We start from the raw sequence: 25578 nt of genomic DNA, 5'->3' as shown, positions 1-25578 counted from the left end.
CTGTACTGTTGCGATATAAACAGAAGTTTTATTACGGTTCCATTGTGGTCATATCTGTCCCTATGGGCCTGAAAAAGATACTGAATTTTAATGTTTCTAGAATCAGATTTTGTTGTCAGTAGAAACCAAATGCATAACGTATGTAAATATGGGTATGAATATCATGCAGTTGCATTATAAATAGGATAGGCAAGAAATTACTGTATAACTGTACATGCAATTATAAATGCGTACAGTTAAAGTGTGTGCAAATGGGCATATGTGTGCAGATGCACACGTTAACATTATAGGTATTGGCGATTTGTGCTGTAGTTTTATGCAAATTTGCCTGCAAACACTGTAGTGGGTAGTACAGTGGGATGTAAACACCAGGTGATGATGTATGGCCATTTCTTGTGGTTAATTGGACCATTAATTAAGAAGGACAGACGGCGCTATCATGTTGACCAGCTGGGAGAAGGCAAAGTAGGTTAAAGACTTCTTCGGCTTTCTTTGAACAAAGTAACTAACTGATGACGGTTGTTTCTTTTTCGAAACAAACAAACAAATGAGTGTCATTCTTGTTAATGATGCACTCAAACTGCTCTGGTCTGTCTTAATCCATTAAAGGTGGCTACTTCAGTAATTGGCACACTTTCACTTTGGACCTGAAACTTTCCCTTTGAGTAATGCACTGTGATGCTCCAAGCTCAAACATTACAGAGTTTAGAGCAGTGATACATCTGTTGCATGAGCTGAATGCATTAGCTGAGGGATAAAAGCCAATGACCTCATTCATAAACATGCCAAGATTGTTTCAGTACTGCAGTATTAGTAGCTTATAAACTACGGTAAAGTGGATGAGGTAGAGCAGGCCAATTAAGAAACCCATATCTTGTACTTCCACTAACTGGACACTTAATTGGAAACACCTACCTTGTACCTCTACTAACTGGCCACTTTATTAGAAACACATACCTTGCACGTCTACTAACTGGTCACTTTATTGGAAACACCTACCTTGTACTCCCACTCACTGGCCATTTAATTAGAAACACCAACCTTGTACTTTCACTCATTGGCCACTTTATTAGAAACACCTAACTTGTACCTGTACTAACTGGCCACTTTATTAGAAACACATACCTTGCATGTCTACTAACTGGTCACTTTATTGGAAACACCTACCTTGTACTTTCACTCATTGGCCACTTTATTAGAAACACCTAGATTATACTTTCACTAACTGGCCACTTTATTAGAAACACCCATCTTGTACTTCCACTAACTGGCTACTTTATTAGAAACACCTACTTTGTACTTCCACTCTCTGGCCACTATATTAGAAACACCTACCCTTTACTTCCAATCACTTGCAACTGTATTAGACACACCTACCTTGTACTTCCACTAACTGGCCATTTTATTAGAAACACCTACCTTGTACTTCCTCTCACTGGCCACTTTATTAGAAACAACTGCCTTGGACTTTCTTGCCAACTTATACTGTAATAAAGTAAATTAGAGTACGAATTGGAAGTGAATTACTGCAAGAATTTAAACAAACTCCACATTTCACTCATTACTATTCACTGATGGGTAAATTTACATTTGTACTTTTGCATAACCTCAACTACACCAGGCGTCCTTTCTTAGCAGCCACTGGCTCCAAGACCATCCAACCCCATTGACAGTCAAGCCAGAAAGACCTCCAGAGAAAGCAGTAATGTTCAGCTTCTTGTAAAGGCCAATGGTTTTTTGCAATGTCATAGATTATGCATCATTATACTCTCTCTCTCTCTCTCTCTCTCTCTCTCTCTCTCTCTCTCTCTCTCTCTCTATCTCTCTCTCTTTCTCTCTCTCACTTCCTCCCTCTCTCTGGTCCGTTGACCTCCTTCAGCTTCTGAGATAAGCGTTTTAGGGAGGTGGAGGAGATCATAATTATACAGACCCCATGATTTATTCATTAATAATTATTTCAGTTAAGGCATGATGATTTAGAGCCAGTCCTGTTATAATTTATAGATTAGATGCAGCATTTCCAGGCCAGGAGGCTGAGAAAGGAAATCATTCAGAATCGCATTTCACGAATGAGAGAAATATGATTATGATTTTCATGAAACAAAACTGAATGTCAAGAATTCACCACCGTAAAATGAGTCTTTCAGAAAATATCAAAGGATGGTGTACTCAGTAAAGGCCAGCAGCTTTCAGCAAAGACTCTTGATGTATTGAATGCGGTTCAAACGCTGCAGTGGAGGTTCTGCAAAGGCAACTTTAATTAACATGCTAACCTACTTTAGCAGGTTGTAGCTTAGCATTCTGTGGCTTTGACTACAACTCAGGAGCTCAGCGGTTTGATTTTCAGCTGACAGTTTCTGCCACAGCACCAACCACCAAATTTCTCCATGTTTGTCCAGTAGTTTATGGAGCCCCTGAAGGGAGTGTATTTTTAGGTAAAAATCATGGTGTGCATCAGATACTATCAGATGAGCACCAGATACTTTATGGTAAGCACCGATTACTGTCAGATGAGCACCAGATACAAGGTGGTGAACACCTGATAGAATCAGATGTGCACTCAATGCTGTGGTGAGAACCTGATACTATTAGGTGTACACCTGAAGATATGAGGCACTATGTGTATCTGGTGCTCACCACATAGTATCTAGTGTGCACCTAATTTCCAGCACTCACAACAGTATCTGGTGCTCAACACATAGTGTTTAGTGCACACTTAATATTATCTGATACTCATAACATAGTATCTAGTGCACACCAGCCAATATCTAGTGCTCATCTGACAGTATATGTTGTGCACCCAATAGTATCTGGTGCTCACCACATAGTATCTAGTGTGCACCTAATGTTTTCTGGTACTCACCACATAGGTTCTAGTGCACACCAGACAATATCTAGTGCTCATCTGACAGTATCTGGTGTGCACTCGATAGTATCTGGTGCTCACCACATGGTATCTATTGCGCACCTAATATGTGATGCTCACCACAGTATCTGGTGCTCACCAAATAGTATCTAGTGTGCACCTAATAATATTATTATCTTGTTCTCACCTGAGAGTTTATGGTGTGCACCTAACAGTATCTGGTGCTCACCACATAGTATCTAGTGTGCACCAGATACTATCAGTTGCACACCAGATACTCTTAGTTGAGCACTAGATACTATGTGTTGAGCACCAGATAATATTAGCTCTGCACCAGACATTATCTAGTGCTCACCTGACAGTTTTTGGTGTGCACCTGATAGTATCTGGTGCTCATCACATAGTATCTAGTGCACACCTAATATCTGCTGCTCACCACAGTATCTGGTGCACACCACATAGTATCTGGTGCACACCTGATAATATCAGGCGCTCACCTGATAATGTCTGGTGTGCACCTAATAGTATCAGGCGCTCACCACAGAGTATCAGGTGCTGACTCTCCACATCCTTTCAGGGGCTCAATAGTAGTTGGCTGATATGACTTAAATAAAAGCATTAGCTATATGATAAAATATGAAAATGTATCTCATATCTAGTCATTAAACCACCTTTTCAGAAACACAAAGCTGAATATGAAGAATTCAGCACTGGAAGATGAAGCTGGTTCAGAAATGGTGTCCTCAGTAAAGTGACTTTGAACAAGGAGACATTCTGAATGTCATGTATATTTATAAATATGAGAAATATGTGAAATACATATGTAAAATGAGTCTAATATGCTGGTGCTGTGCAGCTTCACAGGTTTTAAATATTTAGTAGAATATTAACTAAAATCATTAGTTAATAGTTATCTTAGTATTTGGCTTCCCTGCTATTGTGAGTCACAAGATGCAAATGAGCCTCTGACTGATAACTGAGCTGTAATGGTGTTTCTGTGAGCATCCTGAGCAAATCTCATATCTCCTTGATGAGTTTCTCTGTGTGAGGAATTGAGAGGTTAATACAATCCAGCGAAGACAAGATACTGATTTAAAAAGGTAGGACATGTTTTTAACAACATCATTAACATTTTACCAGTGTGGTTTTAATATAATACAAGACACACTGCACTGCAGTATATGTGTCAATATAGATACAAAGGAACGCAAACTACTGTTGTATATGTACTCATATAAACACACCCAGTTTCTTAGGAAACTTCACATTTGTCTTAAATGAATGAAAGAAAATCCAGAATGAAGCTCCAATAAATTCAAAATCTATAATGCAGTTTTAATAAAATTATTATTAATATTAATGTCTAGAAAAAAGCTGTAATAAATCAATATCAAGAACAAAAATTCTGAGAAAACTAATTTCCAGAGCAAAATTGTAATGAAATTAGGATCGCAAATGAAGGTCTAATAAAATTAATATCTAGAACAAAGTTCAACAAAATTAATATGCAGAATGTTTTAATAAAATGAATATCTAGAGTGAAGTTTTAATAAAACTAAAATCCAAAATGAAGCCCAAATAAAATAATACCCATAATGAAGTTCTACTAAAAGTAAATTACAGATAGAATAACATGAAATCTGGAATGAAGTTCTACTAAAAGTAAATTACAGATAGAATAACATGAAATCTGGAATGAAGTTCTAATAAAATTTATATCTAGAATGAAGTTAGAATAACATGAAAATCCAGAATGAAATTTAAATAAGATAATATCCAGAATGAAGTTCTAATAAAATTTATATCTAGAATAAGGTACTAATAAAATCTATATCCGGAATGGAGATAGAATAACATGAAAATCCGGAATGGAGTTTTAATAAAATAATATCCAGAATGAAGTTTGAATAAAAAAAAATCCAGAATGAAGTTCTAAAAAAAATTTATATCTAGAGTAAATCTAGAATAAGACAGAAATCCAGAAGGAAGTTCTACTAAATTGCATGGCTAGAATGAAGATAGAATAACAACAAAATCCAGAATGAAGTTCTAATAAAATTAATTTCTAAAATGAAGACAGAATAACATGAAAATCCAAAATGAAGTTATAATCTAGAAGCTACAATCTAGCAGACTGCAGTGAGAGCAGTGAGAAAATCTTGAGGCAGATAACTGTAAAAATAACTGCAAAAATACAAGTTTTACAGTTTGTTTAAAAGTTTTATTAATTAAACTAATGGTAGTAGATTTTGACGAGCATCCTAGCCTCCTCTCGGGGCTGTAGTCAGCAGTCTGGTGCTCTGAATCAGACCCGGTTTCTCCAGTAGCTGACTGATGTAAATCACAGCGTCAACTAAGTGCATGAAACTACAAAAGCATCTTGCGTTTAGTGTGAACATGGTTAGCATTAGAGGTCATTTGAGTGCAGAGAGCTTTAGCAGAAGTTCCCCCACCTGGTTCATTTAATCTGATCCACACAGAAGCTGCTAATACACTTTTAATGAGAGTATTTAAAATGGCATTTAGCTGAAGTAGCGCTGCGCTCATTTCATTTCACTTAAACATCTCACAGTGAGAACACGCACACAGTCATCGCTAATAAGTATTAGTAACAGAGCTCGATTCTGTTGGTTAGGCTTTATTTCATTAGTCTTAATGCGGCCTGTCCCTCTTTATTCACTCTGTGAGTTACACGCTCCAGGAAACTGCAGAGGAATTTCGGACTGTTCCACAAAAGACTCCAGACTCCACTTATGTACCATTTATTCCTGCTCATTTACAGAGAATAAAACAGAAACATACACTCAAACAAGCTCCACTCATGGATAGAGCGAGTGCCTGTGAGTGACCTCACTGAAGAAAACACTTCATGAATTTGGCAATGTGCCAGCTGGGATGTATGGCCAGATGTTGAGGGGCATGAACTTCATTTTTCACAGAAGCAATGAAATGCAGTGTCCGCCTGTTTTGGCACTTTCTCAGCTAAATTATGCATTTTTTGATCAATAATATTGAAGGAATATATAAACAGAGTAAACAGAAAACAGAAACTTCCTATCTTTTTCCCTTAACTTAAGATCTGACAGGTCAAGATAAGGTGTTTCATAAATTTGTATTACAGAAATAAAGCTCATCTTAATTTAGGAATCTTACAGCATCTTATCTCCAGTAAAGAAGTCTTAACTCACTCGATCAAAGTCAACAATCAACTGTCATGTCTGTTACCTAGCAACCGCCATATGTGCACAGCTGAAAAATAAACATGTATTAAAAGTAATCAAGCTAGTTAGCCAAACAGCTAACATTGTCTACTTTTATTGATTTAAAAAGGTTAAACAACCTAAACGCGATAGACTGGAAGTTAAGAATACTGTGAGAGCACCCCCTGCTGTTTATCAGAGCATCACTGCTCTGCAGTTTCAGTCTCCGTTTCCCGAATGCTTTAGCCGAGCACGCTAACACTATTCCTCCTAATAAACACACACTCGTTCAGCTCTGTCTCCTCATTATTCACCACCATCACTAATATTTTATCATCAACGTTAACACATGAAGGTAATAAGAGGGGATGGTGGTGATCGAGTCTGCAGTGTCTGAGGTTTTAAAACGCTGATAGAATAAAACCCTCATAAGTCAAAGCACCATTTTCAGTATAGATAAATGTAGCATCTTTATGCTACTTACAGTGAACTGTGCTGCCTCTCACTGCATATAACAATAGAAACAGACAGTTAAAACAGAAGTTAAGACCCTCTGGGGTTTATCTTAAAGTTAGGACAGAATTTAGGAGATTTAGTCTAGTTAGGATGTTTCTGTAACGCTGTTTTCTTATCTGGAGTTAATGATAAGATTATAAACTTAAGACCTGTTGTTCTGTAATAGCTTCTGTTCTAAATTCAGTCCTAACTGAAGTTGTCATGGTAACTAAACAGATAAGACTTAAGAAGTTTCTATAATATGGCCCCACGACTTAAACAAAGTGAGCAAACAAGCCAACATGTTTAGAATTTGACATTGTACATTTTATTGTTTTTAAATACTGTTTTGGTGACACTTTATTTGAACTCTGCCGCCTAGTATTGACACAAACAGTCCATAAACATCTCATGGCAGATGACATGATGTTTGATGTTGTGCGTCTAGCTAGAGAACACCCAGCGAAAGCATCTCAGCCTCTGTTATGACAGCAGTAATGGTAACATAACGCAGTTCTATCACTGAGCTGTCATGACAGCTTGTTTGTGGAGTGAGGAGGTAAAGGTCATAGCAGGGTGAGGTCAAGTAAAGTCTGACCTTATTTTTGTATTATAACAGCAGGGGGGTGAGAGCCCCTCCTCTTTCACTCCTCATTGCTGACTAGCAGCTCAACACAGAGTCACAGCTTTCACACACAGAGAGACGACAGAGTCCTAGATCATCTGATAACACAGTCACATGATAAATCATATTAGAATATCAGAGTCAATTTCCAGTCCACCTGCAGAATAGACACTAGGGGGCACTGCAGAAAGAGGATACTAAAAGACAGAACACAGGGAGAAAGAAACACACACACACACAGAGAGAGAGAGAGAGAGAGAGAGAGAGAGAGAGAGAGAGGGAGAGAAACAAACACACAGAAATAAACAAACAGAAATGTAATGAAAGGGTGAGTGAGATGGAAGGGAACACAAACAATTTGAGAGCAAAAGCGAAAAGCGGAAAGAAAATGAGAGAATGAAATAAAAGAAAGAAAGAAAGAAAGAAAGAAAGAAAGAAAGAAAGAAAGAAAGAAAGAGAAAGAAAGAAGTGAGTTATGAGAGAAAAAACAAACAAGGAGAGAAACAAACAAACAAACAACTAACTGAACAAACTAGGAGAGTGAGTATGGGTGAGAAAGAAAGCAATAAATACAGAAAGAAAGAAAGAAAGAAAGAAAGAAAGAAAGAAGAAAGGAACAGAGAGAGAAAGACAAGAAAGGGAAAAAAGTAAGTGAAATTGTGTGAGTGAAAGGAAAAAAGAAAGAAAGAAAGACAAAAAGGGAAAAAGAAAGTAAGAGAAATCATGTGGGAATAAAAAAGAAAGAAAAAAGAAAGAAAGAGAAAGAAAGAAAGAAAGAAAGAAAGAAAGAAAGAAAGAAAGAAAGAAAGGAAAAGAAAGAGAGAAAAACAAAGATTGAGAAAAAGAAACATAAAGAAAGAAAAACAAAATGAAAGAGAAAATGAGAGAGGAAAGAGAGAAAAAAACAATAAACAAATAAAATAAACAAACACACGCATCTCTCTCTCTCTCTCTCTCTCTCTCTCTACATATATACATATACATGTGTGTGTAGACAGAGAGAGAGAGAGAGAGAGAGAGAGAGAGATTGTCTCTGCTCTCCAGCTGCTGTTAAGACTTGTGTGTCTGCTGTAGTCTCACTCTCACTGTATGAGATGTAGTAAATATGCAAATGAGCACTGCACAGTGTATCATTAGTTAATAGTTATCTCAGTGTTTGGCCTCCTGCTGCTACAGCGAGTCGCAAAATGCAAATGAGTCAACTGAGTTGTAATGGTGTTCCGTGAGCATCTCGTATCTCCTACATGAGGTTCTCTGGGCCTTTTGAGGAACTGAATTATTCATATGATCCAGCAAAGATAAGATAAAATTATTAAAAGTTATTAAAAATAGGCCTACAATGTTAACATTGTACCAGTGTGGTTTTAATATATTGCTATACATGTTGCAACCGAAATATATGTGGCAATATAAGCTGCAATATACGTCTTGAGGAATGCAAACTAACATCCTACATGAGCTCACATAAACACACATTTTTTGGAAAGCATCACACTTGTGATGAATGACTGAAGGAATACTCTCTGTCTGTTTGGTACTGATGGCCACTACACAGCTCATAGATTGATACAGCATTTGCAGAAGATTATGTAATAACTTCACGCACATCCTGCAATCAATAAAGCACTTAATGGAGAAGTGATGGAACTCTCAGCAGTAATTAACGTGTGCTGCAAATACAGTACCAGACTGGTAGGGTATGTAGGGTCAGGCCCAGTGTCAGAGGGTCATTCAGTAGGGCTTACTTAACCCTATTATGTTACATAAGCTCCTCGGACAAAAAAATGAGTCAATATGTGCATGAGGATGATCGGACTATTAATACCTGCGGGGTGTGTGATGGGATTCATAGATTGAGAAAAGGTGGTACAGTGCAGTGAATGTCTCGTTCCATGTGTGGAAAATAGGTTGCAAAGCAGATGTTAATGACTGGCAAAAAGGAGTGATTGCATTTGGGCAGCCAAAGGCCACAGTGTGAAGGAAGTAGCAGAATTTGCAGGTGTATCGAAGCGTGCAGCCATACGGTTCGACCAGCAGTGGCAAAAGTCTACAGGACATTCTTGTCAGAATTGTGGACAAAAGATGAAACTAAAGGACAGGGACCGAGTTCTTTCAGAAATTGGTTGTGAAAGATCTTCTTTTAGAAGCAATTCTTGCCTGGAAGCAAAGCAATTTTTATTCACAAGCTCCCCAGACAAAAATTAGTCACCCCCTTAAACACACAAGGTGATGAGTATTTGCCTGGGGATGCCTTTATAATGGGACAACTTATAAAACATAGATATAAAAAGCTTGTGATTAACACAGGAAGATCTGCATGAATTCCTTTGTATTGGCTGCAATTTTGGCATTTAAAGGATGTGCTGTATGTTGTAGCAAGATGCACTAAAAGTATGTAGACACCTGACCATCACACCTCTATGAGCTTGTTGGACGTTCCTTTCCAAAACTATGGAGATTAATATGGAGTTGCAATTTAGTTGCCCAAATACTGAAGAATAGCCCAGCCCATTATCCCTCCTCCACCAAACTTTACTGTTGGTACCATGCATTCCGGTAGATAGTGTTCTGTTGACATCCACCAAACCTAGATTCACCTGTCAGACCGCCAGATGAAGCACTCCATCACTCCAGGGAACACATTTCCACTGCTCCAGAGTCCAGTGGCAGTGTGTTTTACACCACTCCAGCCGACACTTGGCATTGTGCATAGTGATCCTAGGCTTGTGTGCAGCTGCTCGGCCATGGAAACCCATTTTGTAAACCTCCTGACCCACAGTTCTTGTGTTGATATGGCTTCCAGAGGCAGTTTGGAACTACTGTAGTGGTTTTTAGAGTTACACACTTTAGCACTCAGCAGCCCTGCTCTGTTAGTTCACATGGTCTACCAGTTCATGGCTGAGCTTTGTTGCTCTAAATGCTTCCAGAGGTAATGTCTGGGTTTCTCTGGTTTCAGTCTGTGTAGCCTGTTCTGTTTGAATTAAAAGTGGGGAATCATTTGCCCTGTTGTCCAGGAGCCTATATATTGTAGAGCCTATAAATCTAATGAAGATAAAACAGGAATAACTATGCATTATTTCAGAAAATTATCAGTCTATTTCTTTCTCTCTATTTCTTTCTCTTGTACCAGTGTATACTATCCCTTATCTCTCTCTCGCTCTCTCTCTCTTCCTCCCTCTCTCTTTCTGAGGTTAATATTATGTTACTCGAAGGCTAAATGAAGCTACAGGATTGCTTTAGCATGCTTGTGAAGTGACCAAATGGAGGGCATGGCATCTATTGATTACATTAGCTGTGGGATGTTACATTACATGGCAATCATTGCTACAGGATAGCCAGTGATGCCGTGGAAACACAATGAAATGCCTGAGGAGGAGAGTAATTGTTATATCACAGAAGATCATTTGTTTATATTGGTAATCATTAGACTTGTAGCATTGAAATTAGATTACAGACACTGCTGCTTATCTAATGTAATATGAATAAGGCATGTGCTATCTATCTTTGGTGTACAAATCTCCCCAGTATGATGAAAACATGAACAGTTTTTGGGTGTGGGTCAGGCCAGGTATGGTTCAACATTTTTCCATGCGGTCAATATCTTGACTTAAGTATCAAGTGAACAGAATTCTCTTTCATGATTGAAGACCTGCCAAGTTATTTAATGTAGCATGTGCCACTTGCTTAATGCTGCTGTCGGAACAAAACCTTGCATCTCCATTTTTCAGTTTTTGGCATGATTTGAAAATACCTGTTGCCTTTTTACATTGTGTGTAAATTTCAGGAAGAATGGACTAAAAGAAACAGCCCAAAAAAGTCTGGTTCCATTGACCTACGTTAAAAGTAAGACGTGTTTTTTCCTTTTCCTGTAAAGTTACAAGGCTTTGTTCCGACAACAGTGTGTTGTAGTTGTTATTAATGTTATTGTTTGTTGGTTTAATATGTGTTTATGTGCTGACTGTGTTTTATTGCATTGGGCTGTGGGTTAGTAGGTTTGTGTGTCTACCATAGACAGAAGTTGTTTGGCTAGAAATGACCTTCCCTGCTATTCTGTCAGTTTTTCAGAGGCCTTTTCTGCTTTGTTCAATAAAATAGCAGAAATAATGGCATCCTCTGGTTATTATTCACTGCCAACACCATAATACCAACGGCGTACAGATTCATGGCCATTCACATCTTTTATGAATCAGCTAAACCGGTTAGCTAGCCTGCTGTCTACATTTATCTCCGTCTCTCAGCTCCATGGTAGGTGAATAAGTAACTGAGAACACTCAGCTTCTTCAGCCAAATGATATTCTACAGTTCAAATGATTAAAATGGCCCAAAACATTATGTTTATTTATTATTTACTTATTTCTCTTCATTTTAATGTTGTTTGCCATGTTAATGATATCTTGTTTCAGTCTTTTAAAGAAAAAGGAGGGACATTGTGAAATCATAGGGGGCAGCGTGGCTGTGCCTTTACCTAACGTTACCTGAGTATGACATGACTTTTAAATCACATTCATCATAACTAATCGCCATTTTCGTCCGATTTAATGATAAAATGTTTTGTTTAAATAAATGATAAATAACTGTTCTAGAATTCTGGAGGGGTCTAAAGCCTTAACCAAGGCCAAGCTTATGAATACTATATGAGAAAACTTAATGAACAAATAATTGAGTATTCAAATGGTTCTGCCCATTTATTTTCAACAAATCAGTGCTTATTGCCCAGATAAATAGCTTCATATATCATTTTCTCAGATGGCCTTTTGAGAAGCACTGCACATATATAATATACATATGAAGAATTTAATCTACAGCAGCATTTCGTTTACATTTTTGCCCTTTTGTAGCACAGCTTTGATATTCTAATTCATCAGAATGTGTTTTGAGACGTTTCTGCTGTTTTTTATACACGGTCTGAACTGTGCTAATAACACTTCACTCACACTAATTCAGTCACTCGAATGGATAAATAGCTTCAGGTCACTCTAAATAACACTGATTTATAGTAATGGTGATTTCAATTATGTGTAGTATTAGACCCCATACACCCTCATTTTACAGAAGGCATTGGTGCGTGTGTGCGGTTTTGTTCTGCTGTTGGCACAACAGCCTCCAGTGTTTGTGAATAGTTAATGCTGGAGGGGGCAACTGGGACAATTCCTGGTGGGTTAGTAATTCTTTGGGATGGTTACAGTGGGCTAACTCGTAAAAGTGAAGCATATAAATGGAAGAACACACAGAAAAACAGTAAACATTGCAACCACGTCTATATTTTTGTAGTAATTTATCGGTTAGATCAGTGGCCCTTTCCTCAATGTAGCCCCTCGGTTGCTGATTGTAATTGGTCCGCTAATGAGTGCAGGTGAGTCTCACAGAGTGGGTAGAGATTTGACATGTCAATCTGTTGCTGGTTGACACAACAGCAGGCATGTACATAGATAGACCCCGGGTACAGCTTGAGCCCCTGCCCTCTTGCCCTTAGACCATTTAAGTGTCCTCTTGGTCAAAGTGTACAATAATAGATCATTCTCACACTTCCATGTTAATGCAAAGCGTTAAATGACTTCCAGTCACCTTGTAAATAATGACTGAGACTGCTGCCTGGAATCATTGCTGCATTCCTAAATGCACCAATAATTAAACTAAATAGCCCTACCTGAGTTTCCATTCAATCATGATGAAAAATGTTCAGTTTCAGTGCTAAAGTTTGTAAAACTGAACTGGAGAGTGAGCACTGGGCTGGCAGTAGCAGTTTTGCTCATGTTTGTGATGAAAAGATACTCAGCTTGACTTACTTGGCATAAGTACCGTCCTGGAAATGATCACAAATCCTTGAGAAATAAACGAATACCTCTCTTCACCATAGCTCAGTGAGAAATTTACTTTAACGTAGAAATACGATACCGTGTCCTTTTGCTAATGTCTAATATTGCTAATGTTTTCATGGGTCGAGTAGGAAGAATGAAACCCGGTGGACTTTCTTTTCGTCCATAATGAAGCACAACTGAGTGCTAGTTTCATTAGTCTGTTCTTTTAGGGATGTGTGATGTCCCATAAAGATCGACTCCACTTTGCAAGTTTTGCAAGTTTCTTTGCAGTTCAGATGCAGATTTTTTGCGGAATATGCTCCTTGTTTTTAGCCCAGCTGCTTTCACAGTAAGCATGTAAAATTCACAGATGCACTTTCAAATGCATTATTTCCAATGGGATGCACGTTACAGACATGTTTACCGAGCTCAATGTAGAGCTGCTTGCAGCAGTAAGTCCCCAGCAGTCCACAGCAACAGAGGCACAAGGTCATACAAAGCTCAAGTGCTTTCAACTTTTGCACGATGCACTTCACCAAGTCAAACTACCCTTCCATCCATGTTGGAAGGAATTATCAGGCACACCAACTGCTCTCCTATTGGCTTGCCTGAGGCTGAAGGAAGATTTTTGAGGGAGGCTGACAACTAGCAACACTTGCCGTTCTGTTAAGTGGTGCAGGCAGAGGTTTGGTGTGGGAAATCCTACTGACAAAGTTCTGATAACGCCTTTTTAAAGAGGCGTCACGTTCCATTATGTGGTCATTTAGAACAACCAAACATGAAGAGTACTAATAACTAAATCAAGTGGTCAAATGGAATCATACTACCCCCTTAAGGATGAGAGATTGACAGTTTGATGCCCTGCTTTGATGAGACCACCAACATGTAACTGCATTTTTTTTTATTTTCACGGGGCTCAGATGTGATGTCGTAATGGGGAGAAGAGGAATTTTGGGCTGAATGTAGATGGAACATACTGAGAATGAAATTTCGAAGCCAACCCAACTAGTGTTGGCCTTGTCATCAGGAGATCGTCAGTTTGATCCCTGCTGATGCTACAGCCATCTGTGGCCTGGAGTCCAAGAAAGCACAGTTGGCCTCGCTCTCTCTTGGCCCTCCTTGCCCCTCCCCCCAGTACTCAGCACAATGCTAGTGGAGCACAATGTGGCCGTCTGTTAGCTGACGTAACAGAATTGGCAATAACAAGTTCTCCCCAGGTGTGTATTCTTACTACAAGATCATGTCAAAGCCATTATTTTAGGCTGCATGTAAGAGTCTATGGGCAAGACACCTAACATTACAGTTGTTTTCCTCTGAAACAAACTGTCTTTCAATAAAATTGCATCCCATACCCTTCCAAATGAAATTAAATGGATGTTGCCCTTGTTTTCCTTTAAGCCTTTGCTTCCCAAAATATTTGTGTACAGGCCTGCACAACAGTGCTCTACAGAGCGCATTACTTTGCTTGCCTTGTTTACCAAGGTAACGTGAATCATGTGAAAATGGACAATTATGAGCAAAGAGCACAAAACTGAAGGTGGCACCAAGAAGACCGGAATGAAAGCCTTTGAGGAGAATGCAAAGTGTTGCAAAATATTTCTGAGCAAGTAGGCAGTAAAAATTGCTGATAGCATTCATTTATAGCATATTATTAGTCATGATTATGTAACGTTTAACATAAAAGCTTTCTCCAGTTTTTGTTTTATCACCAGCTGGCCAGCTTAGTAATCCCATTCTAGCAAATAAATAAGAATAGCAAATGAAGACGATGCCCAGATTTTAGAACAGCTTTTTGAGCAGTTTTTAACTAGCCTTTCTCTGCAAAGTGACCAGCTACAGGTTAGCTGGTAATAAATAAGCTTTCAGCAATGCAGCCTTCTCTCTCTCTATTTTTGTTTGTTTGTTTTATTGGGTTTATTTTGTGTGTTTATCAGAGAAGATAAAGTCTGGGCTGGGCTGATCTCCATCATGTCACGACGTCCACTCCGGCTCTGGTGGATAACTAACTGGATTGCGTCTGTCTTTTCTGAGGACCACCATATTTACGACGTCCAGACTGAATGGAACAGAATGGAATTTGAAACGTTTTAGCCAAAAATGTTTCCATGCTAAAGGTGTTTTTTGCAGAAACGTTTCAGATTCCGTTCCGTTCTCCCGCTTCGGGAACAAGACTGGCTCTATGGGAAACCGGAAGGTTGGAGGTCAACGCGCCATCGCCGGCCAGAAGGAGCGATTCTAGAACACACACATGCGGTTCATGCTGTTTTTGGATGCTAATCTGAATTCCGCCTGTACTCGAGTCTCTGGGGTCTGTGCTACTGAATTTAACAGAGGGGAACTCTACAGTGTCTATAGAGCTCTCTGTGTGACCAAGTGTTTGTTTTTATATCTTTTCTGGACATTTTTTAATAAAATAGAGTTACAAAACTATGCTTTGTGGTAAAACAGTCCTGCAGCACAGTAAATGGTTCTACTTTGTAAATATTTTGTTATTATATAGAGATAATCCTTCAAAGTGGGCTATTTTGCACTTTGAAATGAAGCCCTTCATATTATTACAACATTATTACACATATATAACATATTTAGTACATTATTATTACATATAAAGATTTATATATATGTATTTAATACATATGGGACATGTTATTGTTGCATATAGATACTTATATAATATGTATGGGACATGTGTAGGACTCCATGTCCTGACATTGTATGAAAACAAACAAACATTTATTTGTGTGTGCGCTTATATTGACTTTAAGTCATCAGGTTCATATCAGTGTGGGAAATCTTTTTCTTTGCCCTCCTCCTCTTCAGTGATCCTGAGAGACACATTTACATGCGCAAGTGCCCACACACACACACACACACACAAACAAAAATGTACTTTCCTGTTCACGTCTGTGGTGATTATGTTCTTGAATATGATGATGATGATGGTGATGATGATGCTTTTTCAATTAAGATACACATAATGTGGCTTTATTTAAAGCTTCACTACAGGTGACTTCGTGTCTGATGGAGCCATGATTTACATAAAATCATGTTTTATTCATCACCATTCTTCTCATTTTCTCATCCTAGAGGCTTTTAGCATGTATCCACCTCTCCATCATATAGCTGATGTTTAGGGTCTTGCAGGCAGGGATACATAGGCTTTTATTTAGGACATGCTGCATTCAGACCGTTTTGTAAAAGCAGGCAAAAGACTATCATCCAGAATCGCTTCACTAAACTTCCATTTGGAATCACTTGATTTTAGTAAAAATATAATATTATGAATTTTTAAATATATTTCCTTATTTACAGTGTAAATTGCAAAATTATAAACTATACAATATATTTTAGATGCTTTATTCTATATTTGAAGCCTTTAGGGAGCTAAAAAAAGTTCTTAAATGATAAATAAACTACAAGGCTAAACGTATATATGGACACCTGACCATCACACTTATATGAGCTCACTGGACATCCCACTCTAAATCCATGGGCATGATTATGGAGGTGACCCTCTTTGCAGCTACAACAACCTCAACTCTTCTGAAAAGGCTTTCCACAAGATTTTGGAGAGTGTCTGTGGGAATTTGTGCCCATTCAATCAGAAGAGCATGTGTGAGGTCAGACGTTGGACGAGAGGGTCTGACTCACAATCTAAGTTTTAGTTCATCCCAAAGGTGTTCAGTGGAGTTGAGGTCAGGGATCTGTACAGGCCACTGGAGTTGCTTCACACCAAACAGGAAAGGACTTCCTCAAACTGTTGTCACAGAGTTGGGAACATATAATTGTCTAAAATGCCTTTTTTATGCTGTAGCATTAACCCTTCACTGGAACTAAGGGGTCCAAACCCTGAAAAACAGCCCCAGCCCATTATCCCTCCTCCACCAAACTTTACTGTTGGCACTATGCATTCCAGTAGGTAGCATTCTCTTGGCATCCACCAAACCCAGGCTCATCCATCAGACTGTGAGAAAGTGGAGTGTGATGCATTAATCCAGGGAACACTTTTGCACTGCTTGATTTTCCCGGCATGGAGTCCAGTGACGGCGTGCCTTACACCACTCCAGCCGATGCTTGGCATTGCATATAATGATCTTAGGCTTGTTTGCAGCAGCTTGGCTATGGAAACCCATTTCATGAAGCTCTCAGCACACAAATCCTGTGCTGCTTTTACTTTCAGAGTTTGGAACTCTGTAGTGAGTGATGTAACAGAGAATAGGTTTTTTTACACACTAAGTGCTTCAGCACTGGGCGGACCCACTCTACCACTTTATGACTGGGCTGTTGTTGTTCTTAGATGCTCCCATTTCACAATAATAGCACTTACAGTTGACAGGGCAGATCTAGCAAGGCAGAAATTCCTATTCCTACACTGTAAGCCCGGATAAGTTGAACTTACTTAAAAAATTTGAGGAAACCGGTTGCCTTAAAAAAAAAAATTAAATAATGTGTAATGAAAACTTGAGTTAGAGTAACTATAATTTTTGAGTTAGCCTAACATAAACATACGTTTGTACAACTCGTAAATTCTAATTATTTTAATTTAACGTCTTGAAATTGCAATTTAACTATGTTTCATAGACAATTGAGAAATGTTTTCTATTTAAGTGATATTAATCACTTTACCAAACACCAAAGGGTTAACCTTTACTGTGAACACCGTCACTGACCAACACAAAAGCCCACTCATCAGCAAAGAGAACGATAACCTTCACTCTTAGCCATCAACACAACGTCAGGCAGCTGAGTAAAACATACGTAAATAACATTTGCCTGAGGAAAGGCAGCCTGGGTGGATCGAAAGCTCACTGACGGTGAGTAAAACAAAGGGAAAGAAACACTCAGTATGCAAATAGATGGAGCCGGGAGCCAATGGGAAAGAAATATACATTTTATATATGTATATAATAAAATATATTTAATTATATATTTATATAATAAAATCATGTTAACAAAACAAACATGTAACTGTATTTCACAGCTTACTTAGCTTCACTCAGTTTCACACATTTTCAACCAACTCCGTTTGAATATGGGGTTTCAAAGTTGCCATAGCAACAGACTAAACTAAAGAGCAAAAAGTTAATTCAACTCAAAAATATCATTTGGGTGTGCAAAATCATAAAAAACGTTCCCTTAACTTAAAATTGTTGAGCAATGTGTGGGATATACTGAGTTTTATGTACAACTGACTTAATTTATTTGAGTTAAAACAAAATGCGGGTTTACAGTGTATAACAGTGCCGTGTTTGAAGTCATTGAACTCTTCATTGTGACCCATTCTACTGCCAGTGTTTGTCTATGGAGACTGCAAGGCTTTGTGATTTTATACACCTGTTAGCAACAGGTGTGGCTGAAACACCTGACCAGAATTAGAAGAAATAGTCATCACATGGCTTAAGAATCCCTTATATTTGATTTGTTATCTCTTGTGAAGTGACACATGATGAACAGGTTATTGGCTTAAGTTGAACATTTTTCCATGGTAGAAAAAAATGCAAGCACAGCCCGTGTCTGGGAATATGCCATCTAAATGAAACCTAATTGTGTTATTTACCTGTGATCACTTTTGATATATGAGGCATTCTGAATATTAATTTTATTATTAATATTAACTTGGAACTCTGGGACTTAATTTAAGCATAACAATCTCGATCTCAATCTCGATATGGCAATCACAATATGCTGATATGTATCTCTTTCTTTCTGTAGGTGGTATGGTGAGCATTGGAGGGTGATGAGTTGAGAGTGAGGGTCTTCCTGACCCCACTCTCCCCACCCACACACACAGACTGAGGCATGTCTCTGTGTCTGCTCCTGATCCTCTTAACACTGGCCTCACACACTCAGGTAACACGTTACTAAACATGCTCACAAGTCTTTTTTTTTTTCTACAGCATTTGACCACTAGTCACCATTTACAGTGTAAAAAATTCATGATGAATGGGCCGATGAAGAAATGGTCCAGAATTAGTTGGAATAAATTCGAAGAGTGATAGATTTAGATTGAAACAGAGACAACTGAAGACACCTAAAAGGCATCGTCTTCTATTTGAAGCTTGTAATAGACATATTAGCATATATTTACCTTGTAGCAGTTACACAGTGACTCTTTCAGTAGAGAGCTTTCCATTTCTAAAAGCCCACTGATTAGACTTCTACTCATTTTCACAGTCAGGAATGTATCTAGAACTTCAAGAAGGCCTAGAGTAATGTGCTTCTCACAGAATTGGTCACCCATTGGAAATCAAAACGTGATTGGCTGATTCCACTGTCACTTCATATTTATGCTGATGGTTAATCTACCATGTTAGGGCATCTCTTCAGCTTGTGAAGTCATAACCAGTAGGCGAGCTCACCTGGCTGCACCTAATTAGACCCCATTAAAAAAGATTTGTGATTTGCTAATTTTCTTCTGGGCTTTTACAAAAATGTTACCTTTTTGGTTTCATCTTTTAACGCAACAATGAATCAGGAGTTGTATGGAAAAATGTGTTTAAGGCAACATTATGTACCTTTTTACCTTAACATCACAGTTTTAACATCATCTTAATGGCACACAGACTTATAAAAGAGAGAATGGCATCTCTGTCATTGCCACTGTGGACCTGGAATGCCTGCTATAGCACTCTGTAACTTTAGAGGGAGCAGGCCCAAAACCTCTTGTGAGAACTGCATAACACTTTATGGCACCACATCATACACCAACAACTCAGCCAGCTATAAGAAGTTTGATTATCCCAGCATGGACATAATAGCCAAAGTTGCAATGAAAGCAAGTAAGATGTAGTCAGAGGAAGCGAGGAAGAGAAATAGAAAGAGTGACCGAGCAAGAGACCGGACAAGAGTAACTTCAACTGTTAAGCAAGGGGGTGGATCGATAATGCTTTGCACTTGTATGGCAGCCAGTGGAACAAGGAACATTTCTGTGGTATATGGAATAATAGATTCAATTAAATACCAGCAAATTCTAGAGACAAACATCACAATTTTTTCTGAAAAAAAAAGTTGGAGATGAAAAAAGGCTTTTACAACAGGATAATGATCCTAAACACATCTAAAAATCCACAATGGACTACCTCAAGAGGTGCAAGCTGAAGGTTTTACTCACCCTAACTATTCACAGTAACAGACATTTTGACCAGGGGTACACAAACCTTTGCATGGCACTGTATCCTTAATTACATCTCAGGTTTAGCGGATCTTCAGTTCTCATTTTTATACAGAAGTGCTGTCTTATTGTAAACAGAGGGTCCAGAGGTCTATCAGTGCAGCGCTTATTGTGTGCACATGTGTGTGCACCATTGTTTGATAAATGTGACCCCGAGTGATTCATAGTATTGGTGTGTAGGTGTTTGTCACTGATTTGTGTGCAGCCCTTGTGTATTGTGACAGTTTCTAATGTGCTGTTGTGCAGGTGTCCTTGGCCCTGAAGGTGTTGATGGAGCAATGGGCGAGCTACAGGAACGAGTGTATTCAGAGCTTCAGGAACACTTCACCTGCAGCAGGTTAGAAACTCAAATGCTGCTTTCAGAAATTTAGGTTCATAGCAATCATAAATACACTACATGACCAAAAGTATGTGCACCCAAAAACCACAGCTGTATGGGTTTTTTATTACAAAATGGTATTAATATGGAGTTTGTAGCCCCTTTGCTGCAGTAACAGCCTCTACTCTTCTGAGAAGGTTTTCGACTATAGGTCAACATTGGTGTTTTTCTGGCTCACAGTCACCCTCAAAGGAGCTGGAAGGGGTTCAGGTCAGGGCTCTGTGCAGGCCAGTCAAGTTATTCCTAACTTGCCGCCACTTCTTTATGGAGCTCCCTTTGTGTACAGGGGTATTGTCAATCCTCTAGAATGTCATTATAGCATTAAGATATAACTAAGTGGCCCAAACCACCAAAACCAGCCTGAGCCCATTATTCCACCTCCACCAAACTTTAAAGTTGGCACTGTGCATTAAGGTAGGTAGAAAGTTGTATCTGCCAAACCCAGATCATTAGACCAAATGGTGGTTAAGTGTGATTCTTCACTGGAGATGTTTTCACTGCTCTAGAGCCCAATGGCTGCATGCCATATGCCTCTCAAGCTCTCAGCACTTGGTGGTCTTGTGCTGTGAGCTCTCTACTTTACCGTAACAGACTTACAGTTGACCAGGGCAGCTCTAGCAAGGCCAAAATTTGAAGAAGTGAGTTGTCAGAAAGGTGGCATCCTATGGCAGTGCCATGTTCAATAAAGTCACTGTGCTTTTCATTACAACCCATTCTACTGTCAGTGTTTTCTATAGAGACTAAATATCTTGCTTGATTTTATGTGCCTGTTAGCATCGGAAGTGTTGGAAATAGCTGAAGATACTAATTAGTGTGTGTCCACATACTTTTGGCCTTGTAGTGTATAAATATATGATGATGTTTAGTTTTGATGGCTCATAATGCTGTTCTTAAATCAATTATTAGACACTATATACAATAGTGATATTGGGGTCATTCGAAAGGCTAGAAAATTATAGACTTTGGGTGTCATTGCAGGAGAAATTTAAATCAGAAAATTTAATTTTGTTAATATAGCACAATATGAGTCCTTTCTGAACCTTTTTTGGATGCAAAATGAGAGGTTTGTTTTTTTTTCATTAAGCTATCTTGGAATAAAAAAAAGATACTGCATGCTATTATTTACATCACACTTCAATGGGAAAAAAATGAAACCTTCAGGAATAATAGAACTCATCATTGATTCTAGAATTATCAATATCTTATTATCATTAATAGCATTTCTATTAATAGTACAGCGTAGTGTATGAATAGTGTAATAGTATAGTGCCCCATCTGCATTGTTGACCCTAACCACGTTTCCACTTTTTTGTCCAGGTTTGGTGTGTAACCGGACATTTGATAATTACGCCTGCTGGTCTGATGGATCTCCCGGCTCTGTTGTTAATGTTTCCTGTCCGTGGTACCTGCCGTGGCATCGGAAAGGTCAGAATCACCTTACAGTGTCGGCTTCTGACTTACATCACTGAGACACTGGGTTACTTGAATACAAATGTGTCTAGGTTGACTCTGTGCGTTGCTTTTGGAAAAGCTGGTAAAGTTAGTGATTCTTTGGGCTTAAGAAAAACATGTTATAAAAAATATAATATCGTTTTTTTTATTGTTATTGATTCCTATGAAAAAAAACAGGATCAGCAGACTGAATTTTCTACTTTCCAACTTTGTGTGTGTGTAGTTCAGCAGGGCCTGGTGTATCGAGTGTGTGGTACAGATGGTCGATGGAGTGACAGTAAAAACACCAGCGAGTGTGAAGAGAACAACCCAGCAATGGTGAGAGACCTGTAGTACATTTGCTGTCAAAGTTGACAAGACAAATTATTTCACTAATTTTTTTAACGCATATTAGCACATTTTTCTAGCCTGACCCTTTGAACCATCCACAGTAGTTAGCAAGTTGTATGTTGCCTGGATAGAATCTGTGATTGTAGCCCTCTCAGTAATTAAAAATAGCTTTTAAAGCGATACTTTCAGCACATTCAGGAGAACTATGAGAAATCAATGAGCAGCAAACTAACAAGAGCAACAGCTTTTCCTTTTGAGACCCTCCACTGTAACAAGGAGCCAATTTTGGTCCATGTCTAATGGTCCATTCTAATGATGCTCATAGAGCACTGAGGCCTGCACTCAGCAACCAAGCATATTAACAAGATATTATAGCTGTTTAAATCTTTTTATTTCACATGTTTCGGCTTATGCTGTTCTCAGTGTCATTCAAATCTGTGCACACAGGTGCGGCTTAAAATATTCACATGTATCCACAAATGGCAACTCAACTGTGTAATCCCACACAAGAGCAGCTGGAGTTTAGTAAATTATGTATACAGAAAACAATGGAGATCAGTGGATTCACAAGCTTTAAATATGACAGCTTTAAATATGACATTAGTTAATCACATTTGTGTTATTCACTATTTGACATATTTTACTATCTTCTTTAATATCTGACCTTTGATCCCCTCTCTCTGTTTCTGTCTATAGAGAGAGTATGGGCAGATTCTCAGTAAATTCAGGGCGATGTATACAGTGGGGTATTCTCTATCTCTGGCAGCTTTAATCCTCGCACTGGGCATTCTGGCCGCCTTCAGGTAACACACCCACATGTTCTCTCACGCAGAGCCCCTGATTCACCGAATGAGCTTCACTTACCTTATAGTTCTACTATATCTGTGTTTAATTACAGACTATAATCCACCTGATGTAGCAGAGTTTACCAGCCCCCATCTACCCCATTCATTATTTGTCAGATTCTGACCAGAGGACTGCTGTTGTCCAGATGTTATTTGGGTGGTCAGTGTCACTGCTAGGTTGAAAGTGGACCACACTCAAAAACAGACCATTGATGGAGGGCTAGAGGATGGGTTTCATTCCAATTAGGGAAAAAGTCATTGTCACTGAAAGAGTCACTAAAAGAGTCACTTGAACTATGTCTGATTCTGTCATTTCTCAAAAAAAGATGCTAAACTGAACATTTGACAACTCATAATGGACTTATTTAACTTTTCAACTCTGATTCACTGTTTATAATAGATTCATATCTTTGTTTTATGGGTTGTGCAGGAAGTTACATTGCATGAGGAACAACATTCATATGAACCTGTTTGCCTCTTTCATCCTGCGTGCTGTGTCCATCCTGGTGAAAGACGCACTACTGGACATGATCAATACTGCCCAGATAGGACATTTCCACTATCAGAGTCAGAGCTGGGTCAATGTAAAGGTAAACACACACCTGAGAAAAACCACACACCTCTGCTACATCTACTACAACATCAGATATGGCGGTGAAATGTTTTAACACTTTACATATTTTATCATTTAAACTACTACACTCGTCAGTTTAATAATTATCGTTAATTGAATAGTAACCTTTACACTGTATTAGTTACATAATGCAAAACAGTGATGAGCAGTGATTTCAGACTTTTGTGATTTTGAATTTTGAAACAGTAATTCTAAAATTTTGAAGTTCATTTCAGACTTTTAAAGAGTGATTTTAACATTTTGAAAAGTATTTCTAAACTTTTGAACTGCGATTTGAAACTTTTGAACTGCGATTTGAAACTTTTGAACTGATTCAAAACTTTTAAACAGTGATTTGCAACTTTTGATTTGCAATTTGAAACTTTTGACCAATAATTTGAAACCTTTGAATTGTGATTTCAAAGTTATGAAAAGTGATTTTAAACTTTGTATTTGAGATGTCAAACTTTTACTTTGTGATTAAAAATTTTTGAACAGTGATTTTAAACTTTTGAACAGTGAATTTAAATGTTAAATAACCTTGCTGTTCTTCTTTGGTCATCTCAGATGGTTGCTGGGTGTCGTGCTGCCATGGTGATGATGCAGTACAGTGTTATTGCCAATAACTACTGGCTGCTGGTGGAGGGTTTATACCTGCACAGCCTTCTGTCCATAACTGTGTTCTCAGAGAGGAACTACTTCTACATATACCTCTGCATTGGCTGGGGTAAGCATGTGTGTGTGTGTGTGTTTAAGCAGCTGACTGATAACAGGAAGCCACAGTTGTATCTAATAGTTGATAAAGTACTACTGTGCCAAAGTCTTAGTTCAGCCAAGAAAAACTATTTAAAATGTAAGAAGTTGTAAAAGCATAAACACACAAAGCGAGTGTTCAAATACAGAATTGCATCATATTGCAAACTGTCAAGTTTTTAATACTGGAAACATCACTTTGAAACATAAACAAACTACTAGTAGCTTATAGCAGATGGATAGTTTATGCTAGTTTAACATGATTATGCGACGTACTTGGCTAGCATTCTCTGTTGCTCACTTTGGTTGTTCTCTTCCTTTTACCATCACCACACTTTCCTTAATCTAATAAAGTATAACTTAATATTGAGTATTGATGAGATGACCCAGGTATTGTATGGTAACTGTAAATACTGGACTGACTGCAAATGATTATCACACTCAAATCAAATCACAAAGTATTGAATGTATATTTATTGGCATTCGTGTTTTTCTAAACACATAAAGGCTTACTGCCTAAATAAATAGATGGCCAAATACTTTTGCATATTACTTATGTATTCGTAAGTAATGCAACCTGAAAGTAACACTGTTAATCAACTGAACTGATGTAGTCCCCCTTATTTGACTTACAGGTGCTCCAGTGATATTCGTGTTGCCATGGGTGACAGTCAAATACCTGTATGAGAATGAGCAGTAAGTATCCTTCATTTAAAATGTTATGTTGTAATTAAACTTTCTGAAGATTAAAAAGAAAAAGGCCTGAGGCTGTTTGTGCAGTGGTCCCACTTAACAGGTAAAATTTTGTTGAATTTCTGGATGAACGTGTTGCAGTGACAGTAGCATTGAATAAAATCTTGAAGCTTTGCTGCTGAAAAGATAAAGACTGTGTAGCTCAAGTTCCCCAGTTGATCTATCCAGGCTCTGCCCACAAATGCGTTCTTTCGTAGTTACTGTTGTGAGGTTGGACAAGCTTTGCAGAACACTGGTAGTAATCTTATTCACCCTAATGGAAAACTACAGCACACACTTAGCTATTATTTAAACCGAA

The 25578-nt window shown here is 38.3% G+C and overlaps 1 protein-coding gene across 3 annotated transcripts in view; it reads left to right on the top strand.

The window, feature by feature from the left end:
* Positions 1 to 25578, top strand: part of gcgrb (glucagon receptor b) — an 84904-nt gene that overhangs the window by 47878 nt on the left and 11448 nt on the right. For 2 of the 3 annotated variants that reach the window (XM_036563731.1, XM_036563733.1), the window contains exons 2-9: positions 18697 to 18834; positions 20402 to 20492; positions 21852 to 21959; positions 22210 to 22304; positions 23013 to 23119; positions 23592 to 23751; positions 24342 to 24501; positions 25163 to 25223. In XM_036563731.1, coding sequence (XP_036419624.1) covers positions 18784 to 18834; positions 20402 to 20492; positions 21852 to 21959; positions 22210 to 22304; positions 23013 to 23119; positions 23592 to 23751; positions 24342 to 24501; positions 25163 to 25223 — 833 coding nt within the window. In that variant the 5' untranslated portion in view covers positions 18697 to 18783. Of the gene's footprint in view, positions 1 to 3928; positions 3967 to 18696; positions 18835 to 20401; positions 20493 to 21851; positions 21960 to 22209; positions 22305 to 23012; positions 23120 to 23591; positions 23752 to 24341; positions 24502 to 25162; positions 25224 to 25578 lie in introns of those variants that run through there. The other variant, XM_036563732.1, reaches the window with a different exon arrangement.

The sequence above is a fragment of the Colossoma macropomum genome, unplaced genomic scaffold, assembly GCF_904425465.1.
Source record: "Colossoma macropomum unplaced genomic scaffold, Colossoma_macropomum, whole genome shotgun sequence".
Lineage (NCBI taxonomy): Eukaryota > Metazoa > Chordata > Actinopteri > Characiformes > Serrasalmidae > Colossoma > Colossoma macropomum.
This window is presented reverse-complemented; position numbering and strand designations above follow the sequence as displayed.